A 10,178-nucleotide genomic window follows, 5' to 3' on the forward strand; every position below is an offset into this window, starting at 1 on the left:
GCCATAAATATTGTTACATGAGAACAGAGATACAGAAGTCACGAAACGCCGGAAGAGGCACGGCCGACTCATCACAACCATCACAGAGCTAACACCTAAACTACCAAACCCTCCATAGTCTACAGTTACATCAAAGACGGAGCAAACCCTACCAGTTTGCGAGGATAGTCAGGTTCGAGTGGAGCCGAAGGTTGAATGTGACCAAACCCTCGACAGCTAGCCACCAGGACAACCTGCATACAAACCAGAGCGAGGTTAGAACAGAGTTTGGGCAAACCAAAGGTAGATTGATACCAAAAAGGAAAGAAATGGAGATGTGCAGCGAAAGAAACGCATAGTACTTACAGTCAAGTTGACAAGGAGACCGGCGGGACCGAACCCGATAACCCTAGCTGAACAAGGAGCAAGAGCCGTGAGAAGTTGCAACAGGAGCAGAAACAGAGTAAATCAGAGAACCATATGTTACCTTCAGAGGCGAGGATGAACTCAGCCAACCGGGAGCGCTTAAGTTGCAGTCAATCTGTACAGTGAACACAGCTAATTAACAGAACCAGAAGAAACCAGGTGACAGAGAGCGCCCATAAAACCAAAAACTTACCATTACACACAGGCGAAGAATAGCAAGGTAACGCGCGCCCAAGAAACTCAATAACACAACAGAGAAAGCCCGAAGGCACAGCAAACCACCAGGAACCGCAACAGAGTAAGACCAAGGACATGGGCAGAGTGTATTGTCCATAGAAAACACCGTGGAGCAGAACCAGGTTCGAGTCCGGAGAACCATCACCAAAAACCACAGAGCAGAACTTGACTGAGCCCGACAGGAAGTAAAATGACCCGAAACACAAAGAGTAGGGTTTAACAAAGGCGGGAGGCGGATAGACCGGGTGAACCGGCAGGTGGCCATCCCCAACCGGGAAGAAGGGTGGTAATTAATACTTGCAGATTGCAATCAGGTCGAGTCTACGGAGATTTGACTTTAAACTATAAAAAGTGACAGTTCACCTACCGAGGGCCTGTAGAGTGACAGCGTGGGTTAAGTTATCCACGTCACCCGTAGGGCTGGGCCATCAAAAGTGGTATCAGAGCCAGGTTGTTGAATAAGAGCAAATGGAGGTTGGCAGAAGAGGAAGAGGAAGAGGAAGAGCGGTCCGGAGGGTAGCAGAAGAGGAACTTCGTGAAGAGATTCTTGCTTTGCGTGAGAGATTGGCAGTGGTGGAAGCTGGGGGAAGGAGAGATTCAGCAGATGATAGTGACGAAGATGTAGCAGAACCGGAAGATGAATTTGAAGGGGTGACACCGGAATTTCGGTTATTAAAGTCAGTTTTGCTGTCTAGTCATAAGCCAAAGCACGAGCTACCCACTTATGACGGAAGTCTGTCTGCAGACGTGTTGTTAGATTGGTTAAGTGAAGTAAACAAATATTTTGAATTTGAGGAAACTAGTGAAGACAAACAGGTGAAGTTTGCCGCCACCAAGCTGAAAGGACATGCGTCCTTGTGGTGGGACAGTGTTCAGGCGGAAAGGAAGAGGTTACACAAACAGCCTATTAAGAAGTGGGCCAGAATGGAGGCAAAACTAAAGGAAAAGTTTATGCCGAAAGATTATCAGATCATGTTGTATAGACAAGTGCAGAACCTAAAACAGAGAGGGATGACTATTAAAGAATTTACAGAGGAATTTTATAAATTGAATTTGCGAGCAGGGTATGTAGAAGATACCCCAGAGAAGACAGCCAGATATGTGAATGGTTTGAGGGGGGAAATACTGGATGATATCGGTATCCTCTCACCCAGAACTTTGGATGAAGCATACCAGTTTGCACTAAAGGCAGAGGAGAAAATTAACCGGAAGCAAAATGCCAAGAGAGGAGGTGGAACTGGCAGGGGCAAGGGTAAGGCTTTTAGTAGAGGTAGAGGTACAGGTTCAAGTGAAGAAGGCAGCAGTTCTAAGTCTGTTGGCACAGCAAAAAAAGACAATAGCACTAGAGGAGGACGACCAGCTCAGCGAGGACGAGGAAATGGTCGGGGCAGAGGAACTGTCCAGTGTTATCGTTTCCACAAGTTGGGACACAAGTCGTATGACTGTCCTGAAGGTGGACCGGTAGGTGGAAGAGGAGCTTATGTTACTCAGCCAGAGGATGCTGAGGCAACACCTCAAGAAGTAGAGAACGCACCAGAGACAGGTGAAGCTTTGGTGTTGAATAAGGTGTTGTTAAAACCAGCAAAGGAAGTTGCAGAGCCTGATCAGCGAAAGGCTTTGTTTCGAACTGTTTGCAAGTCACAGGGTAAGTGTTGCAAACTGATCATTGACAGCAGAAGTACTGATAACTTAGTGGCTGTAGAGATGGTGGAGAAACTGGGATTGAAAAAGGTGAAGCACCCCACTCCCTACAAAGTGTCATGGCTGCAGAAAGGACATCAACTGTTAGTTGATGAACAGTGTGAGGTGGAGTTTCAGATAGGCAGGTATAAGGATAAAATTATCTGCGATGTTATGCCAATGGATGTCTGTCATATACTGCTAGGACGACCCTGGTAGTTTGACAGGAGCACAGTTCATGACGGAAAAACCAATTGTTATAAGTTTGTTAAAGATGGGATCAAGCACACGCTTGTACCCATCAAAGAGGAAAGTACAGCAGAAGCCAGTGGAGTGAAGGCATTGCTGATGGGCGGAAAAGAATTCATAAAACAGATTGAGGACAATGAAGTAAATTTTGTTGTCATACGAAGACCAAAAGCAGTGATATTGCATACACAGATTTCAGATTTGCCCGAGGAAATCCAAAAGCTGCTGCAGGAATTTGGGGACATCGTGGTGGATGACCTTCCAGATGAACTACCACCCAGGAGAGGTATTAGTCACTGTATTGACTTTATACCAGGGGCAAGTCTGCCAAATAAAGCAGCTTATCGTATGAGTCCTAAGGACCATGAGGAAATAAGGAAACAAGTCCAGGAGTTGTTGGACAAAGGGTTGATTCGAGAGAGCATGAGCCCCTGTGCAGTACCAACCGTGCTGGCTCCAAAGAAGGGAGGCGAATGTCGAATGTGCATAGATTCCAGAGCCATAAACAAAATTACGGTTAGGTACAGGTTTCCCTTAACAAGGATGGACGATATGATGGATTATCTGAGCGGGGCAGCTTATTTCTCGAAAATTGACTTGAAGAGTGGATATCACCAGATTCGAATTCGAGAAGGAGATGAGTGGAAGACAGCTTTCAAGACAAACGAAGGCTTATATGAGTGGCTGGTGATGCCATTTGGGTTGAGCAATGCTCCCAGCACGTTCATGTGCCTGATGAATGAAGTGCTGAAGGAATTCATTGGGAAATTCGTAATAGTTTATCTGGATGATATTCTGATTTTTAGTAAAACTAGGGAAGAACATTTCAAGCATGTTCAGAGTGTGTTGAGGAAGCTGCAGCAAACCAAGCTGCTGATCAATCTGAAAAAGTGTACTTTTTTTCAGCGGGAGTTAGTATACCTGGGTTTTGTAATTGCAGAAAATGAATTGAAGATGGACCCAGAAAAGGTGGCAGCTATAGTTAGCTGGCCCTCTCCAAAAAGTTTATTTGAAGTCCGAAGTTTCCACGGACTAGCAAGTTTTTACAGGAAATTCATCAGGAATTTCAGCGAGATCTGCGCACCTATGCTGGATACAATCAAGAAAGCAAACCAGCCTTTTCACTGGACTGAGGCAGCGGAAGGTGGTTTTCAGAATTTGAAAAAAAAGATCACCGAAAGACCGATATTGAGGCTACCTGACTTCAACAAACTCTTTCAAGTTCGGTGTGATGCCAGTGGGACAGCCATTGGGGCAGTACTTAGTCAGGAGGATAGACCAGTCGCGTATTTCAGTGAAAAGCTAAACGAGAGTAGGCAGTAATACTCAACCTACGACAAAGAGTTTTATGCAAGTATACAAGCTTTGAAGCATTGGAGGCATTATCTGTTAGGTAATGAGTTTGTGTTATTTACGGATAACTCTGCGTTACAGTACATTATGCAGCAACATAAATTGAACCATAAGCATGCAGCATGGGTTGAGTACCTACAAAATTTCACATTTGTACTAAAACATATTAGTGGTCAAGCAAATAAGGTGGCAGATGCATTAAGTAGGAGGACCCTACTCTTACAGGAGAGCACGATGCAAGTTTTGGGATTTGAGCACCTGAGGGAACTATATCAGACAGATGAAGAATTTAAGGAGGCCTATGAGGCTTGCCAAAACCCTCTGTTGAGGAACAATAGCCTATGGTTAGATTACAATTTACAAGAAGGATTGTTGTTTAAAGGGGGACAACTATGTATTCCCAACTGCTCTATGCGAGAGAACATTATTCAGGAAAAACACAGCGGGGGTCTGGCTGGACACTTTGGGATAGACAAGATGATTGCTCAGGTACGGCATTTCTATTTTTGGCCAAAATTGTAGCAGGATGTGCAGAGGTACGTGAGTAGATGCAAAGTTTGTCAACTGGCAAAGGGTCACAGTCAGAACACTGGTCTTTATTTGCCATTACCTATTCCAAGCCGACCATGGGATTCCGTTAGCATGGATTTTGTTCTGGGTTTGCCTAAGACACAACGGGGCTTCGATTCAGTAATGGTTGTGGTAGACCGATTTTCGAAGATGGCACACTTTGTACCTTGCAAGAAAACCAGTGATGCCACTTATATAGCACATCTTTTTTTTACTGAGATCATTCGGTTGCATGGACTTCCAAGATCCATTATCTCTGACAGGGATGTAAATTTCACTAGTTATTTTTGGCGAACTCTGTGGAAGAAGTTAAATACCCAGTTACAGTTCAGCTCCGCTTATCATCCGCAGACTGATGGTCAGACGGAGGTGGTCAACAGGAGTCTGGGAAACTTACTTCGGAGTTTAACAGGTGAAAATTCCCGGACGTGGGACCGTGTACTTGCTCAGGCGGAATTCGCATACAACGATTCACCTAACCGCAGCACTGGTTACAGTCCTTTTCAGATTTTGTATGGCATGCATCCACGAGGAGTGCATGAATTACGAGATTTGGGGAAGCTCGAAAAACGAAGCGCTGATGGAGAAGATTTTCCTCAAGCGATGAGCAATTTACACGAACAGGTCAAGCTGAAATTACAAGACAGTAGTCAAAGGTATAAACAGCGAGCTGATTCAAGGCGTCGGGAAGTTCAGTTCAATGTCGGGGATGAAGTCCTTGCGTATTTACATAAGGAAAGGTTTCTGAAACGGGAGTACAGCAAATTAAAATTTAAGAAGATCGGTCCCAGTAAAATCATCCGAAAATTTTCTGCGAACGCTTATGAGTTACAGTTGCCACCCGGGATTGGTATTTCTCCCATTTTTAATGTGGCAGATCTGTTCCCGTATGTCGCTGATTCGGAAGATAATACAGTAGCAAAACCACCGCGGGACACCAGTTATGAAGAAAATTCATGGATGAGACAGCTGCCAGCGGCACCGCCCCTTGAGATCGAAAGGATTCTGGACACACAGGTAGCTAGGCACACACGTAGGAAGGAATATCTGCGGTATTTGGTCAAGTGGAAGAACCGTCCAATAGAGGACAGTTCGTGGCTTAACGCAATGCAGATCCAGAAGGCAGGCTATTCTGTTGACGACCTCATGGAACGGAGCCATGACTTTTTGCCACCCCGGAAGCCTGATGCAGGAGCATCCAGCTCCGAGGAGACGAATGGTCGTTGACTGACTCGTGGAGGGAGAACAGAAACCGGACAAAGATTACATGCTTAGGTGGACAGGTTATTAGGCTTGTGGTTATTTCTTTTAATTATTGTTTACTTCATTTTTTTCTTTCAGAAGGTCGTTAGAGACCACAGCATTATAATTGTAAGTTGTTTTAGCTTAGGAGATAATTAGCATTTAGTCAGGTCTTAATTAAAAGAAACTGGGTGACAGTTATAAAATTCTAGTTGAACAATTCAACTGAAAAAGGGGAAGCAGTTATGCTCTCCATGTATCTAAAAACAGAGAAGAAAACAAAGAAAAGACACTCTCCAGCATAAGAGAGACAGACAGCAAAACAAACCTCTGAAATACAATATTGCCATATATTTTATTTTTGCCAACGCAATAATCTACTGCTGATATTCTCATATGTATGAACAAAATTCTTTCTGTGTGTTCTAAGAATGAGATTGGAACGAATAGGCACTAACTGTAACAGGAAATGAAATAACAGAAGGACACCTACATCCACCCATTTGAAATCGAGTCAACAACAGACATTCTACAGACACCCATTGAATCGAAACAACGAAAGAAGCGCTGCGGACATACATCTCCAGCAAGCAAGAGCACAGAACTTTACGGCTGTTGCAAAGGCAAACAGGTACCAAGAAATACAACTACTGTTTCATTTTTCCTTTATAAAAATAACACAAACACTGTATGCAGAAAAGGAGGTTAACTTAATAAGATTCGCCACATAACTGTGGATTGTTACAAAGTCACATAAATTACAAACCCCTGAACATTATCAAAATACCAAACGCCTTTTCAAAAACGCGGCCATAAATATTGTTACATGAGAACCGAGATACAGAAGTCACGAAACGCCGGAAGAGGCACGGCCGACTCATCACAACCATCACAGAGCTAACACCTAAACTACCAAACCCTCCATAATCTACAGATACATCAAAGACGGAGCAAACCCTACCAGTTTGCGAGGATAGTCAGGTTCGAGTGGAGCCGAAGGTTGAATGTATCCAAACCCTCGACAGCTAGCCACCAGGACAACCTGCATACAAACCAAAGTGAGGTTAGAACAGAGTTTGGGCAAACCAAAGGTAGATTGATACCAAAAAACAGAGAAATGGAGATGTGCAGCGAAAGAAACGCATAGAACTTACAGTCAAGTTGACAAGGAGACCGGCGGGACCGAACCCGATAACCCTAGCTGAACAAGGAGCAAGAGCCGTGAGAAGTTGCAACAGGAACAGAAACAGAGTAAATCAGAGAACCATATGTTACCTTCAGAGGCGAGGATGAACTCAGCCAACCAGGAGCGCTTAAGTTGCAATCAATCTGTACAGTGAACACAACTAATTAACGGAACCAGAAGAAACCAGGTGACAGAGAGCGCCCATAAAACCAAAAAATTACCATTACACATAGGCGAAGAACATCAAAGTAATGCGCACCCAAGCAACTCAATAACACAGCAGAGAAAGCCCGAAGGCACAGCAAACCACCAAGAACCGCAACAGAGTAAGACCCAGGACATGGGCAGAGTGTATTGTCCATAGAAAACACCGTGGAGCAAAACCAGGTTCGAGTCCGGAGAACCATCACCAAAAACCACAGAGCAGAACTTGACTGAGCCCGACAGGAAGTAAAATGACCCGAAACACAAAGAGTAGGGTTTGACAAAGGAGGGAGGCGGATAGACCGGGTGAACCAGCAGGTGGCCATCCCCAACCGGGAAGAAGGGTGGTAATTAACACTTGCAGATTGCAATGAGGTCGAATCTATGGAGATTTGACTTTAAACTATAAAAAGTGACAGTTCACATACCGAGGGCCTGTAAGAGTGACAGCGTGGGTTAAGTTATCCACGTCACCCGTAGGGCTGGGCCATCAGAAATAGTAGGCTTAGAATCTTTACATGCAGGAAAACTTTGAAATGAATACTTGAAATAGGGTATCCGAGTAATATATATTCATAGTTTAAATATTAGATTGTAGTGATAATAACATATTTTAATGGAAAAAAAATTGTGATATTGCTTAATCATAGTTTTGAAAATAAATAAATCAAAAGTTAATTTTTAAAATTATCAATTACTTAAATTTTATTAAAAATTAAAATATTATAAAAAATATATAAATGAAATTTTAAATATTTATTTTATTTTGTTTAAGTGAGTGAGATTGATTTTATCCCTTTTTAATTAATAATATAATTTTTAATAAAAATGCAATGTTTTATTAAGATGCACAAATCAGGGCTAAGGCTTAACAATAGAGCAGTCTATTGGAGAGTTGTAAAAACTGGTTATTTCCATATTCAGTTCTTCATCCTTCTGAGCAATGAACTATGGTGATTGTTGCAATGGATAAAAATCTTCCCTGTTCGATAAATTTGTGTGGATAGAATTTCCTTATGTGAGAAAGTGTACATAACAATATTATAAAGAGGTAAGCTATAATCTCTATTAGGGTATGAATGTTTTCATGTAGTATGAGATCCATGAGTGTTTTATTCTTAAGTTGTTATATTTTTTTTGTTTGTAAAAGATGAGTTGTTATTCTAACTATCTCAATTTTATGGAGTGGTGGTTGTTGAACTTTAATTCATTCCACGTTAAATTTTACACTTATCCTTTAGATTTTTTCTTATATATTGTACCTTTTCAATTATGAACTATCAAAATGCACATTTTCCCAATAATTGATACTTAGCATGTAGAATTTGGCAAAGCCTTTGGTAAGATGGGAGTCTTCATGTGTCACACAGATATGATTTTAAGATGGAGCCTGAAGGCGGTCATTTCCCAAAGAGGCTAAGAAAGTGTACTAAGGTCTACATGTTGGATAAGGATTAGCTTCCCATCCTTATCAAATTATTAAGCATCCACTAAATCATAATCTTTTCTTTGAGTAAAATATAAATCCAATATTAAGGTGAGGAATAATATCTCCAAACATATTAATTTACTAAAAAACAAAACACTGTTTTTGGAGGTAATAAAAGTAGATATGCAAAAATAGTCTAAAAAAAAATTGTAGATAAAGGAAGGTTGACACTCACAAATTTGAGTAGAACCTAAAATGAAAAGCATGAAAAATGTAAAAGCGTCATCAAATTTTCGTTTGACAGACATAAAAGATTTGAAATTCCAGACCTGCAGGGATCAATTAAATCCTTCTATAGTTCAAAATCCACTCTATCTAACGCATCACATCATCTCTGCAACAGCTAAGGCATTGGCTCTAAAAATTACAGCAGTCGCACCCAATCCACCAATCGACCAAACCAACGTGTAGATTGACAGTCTGACGGCGTTGTCCACAATTATGTGCGCACAAATTTTAATGATCTTTTTGTTATACACGGGTAGCCTCGCTCACTCTATTCTAGCGTTTCGATCCACTCACTAACGTTGGATATTGGCACAGTGCACGACCATGAGAAAGCTTGAGGTTTACGTTTGCTTCATACACAATGCACCGTTCGGTCGACTCATCAAGCCATACTATCATGGATTGTTGATAGTGTGCAAGAAAGTCAAAGTCAGTCGTGGAAAAATTTGAGCATCCCTCTTGCGTGTGCCCACGATCTGATAATTGTCCTCAAAATCACTTCTGTCTCGACAGTGCACAATCAGTGCATCGACCCTGTTTGCCCCGCCGTTGAGGGCCTCCAATACCTCTGATCTGCGTGATTTCTTAATGTTAGGTGAGGGTTTAAGAACCGACGATGAGCTTATTAGATTCCCCGAATATTTGGAATTGGACGGATATGGCCGGGGTCAATTTTTTGACTGAGCCCATGTCCATCCGATTCTTGAATATTCAGGAAATCTCAGGAAACCTGACATCGATTTAAGGATGGCCTCCTCATTCGATCCCTCTAGATTCGATTATGACATCTGACTGTTGCATATCACATTCAACAGAACACCTATCTGAATGCAGATAAACAAACCGTCAATGAAATCTTTGCTCTATCCTGCACTGCCTTGAGCAAGTTCTTTCTCGAGCCTTACTCTTGCGATCATGGATGATTGGCTCTCACACAAGTCACAACGTGGTCACTACAGCCTTTGCCACGGTATGATCCTGTCGTATGAGTGGATGTGGCTTCTACGCCCAGTGCGCCTTCAATAAGTGGATCGACCCTATATGACTTGATGCTCTTGCAATTCTTGGTATGGCGAACGTACAGCCTTATCACTCTGGTTGATTGGTTTCTTAGCCTTCTATTGTGTGTTTCTCAATGACTGCAAATGAACTCCTTTGACTCGACCTACGCAATCTTCCATACTTGTGCGGTACGGTGCTTCTCGGATTATGATATTTCAGAATCTACGTGAACCCTCCACTTGTGGTAGCTACATATATGTGTTCTTCATTTACCCTCTGCAATTCATGTGGGCGTTTCTTGTCCAAATCTGGCCTTGAATCTCTGGTTTAATG

General features: G+C 42.3%; 1 protein-coding gene across 1 annotated transcript; it reads left to right on the forward strand.

Annotated features, from left to right (window-relative positions):
* Positions 1 to 1,110: 1,110 nt before the first annotated feature.
* Positions 1,111 to 5,863, forward strand: LOC149174373 (uncharacterized). The gene is made up of 5 exons (XM_089420831.1): positions 1,111 to 2,373; positions 2,698 to 2,889; positions 4,450 to 5,006; positions 5,142 to 5,546; positions 5,836 to 5,863. The coding sequence occupies exons 1-5, from the start codon at positions 1,111 to 1,113 to the stop codon at positions 5,861 to 5,863; spliced, it is 2,445 nt and encodes an 814-aa protein (XP_089276957.1).
* Positions 5,864 to 10,178: the final 4,315 nt, after the last annotated feature.

The sequence above is a fragment of the Pinus tabuliformis genome, chromosome 4_1 (genome assembly GCF_031772625.1).
Source record: "Pinus tabuliformis cultivar Carrire ecotype Pingquan chromosome 4_1, CPIR1, whole genome shotgun sequence".
In the NCBI taxonomy this organism is placed as follows: domain Eukaryota; kingdom Viridiplantae; phylum Streptophyta; class Pinopsida; order Pinales; family Pinaceae; genus Pinus; species Pinus tabuliformis.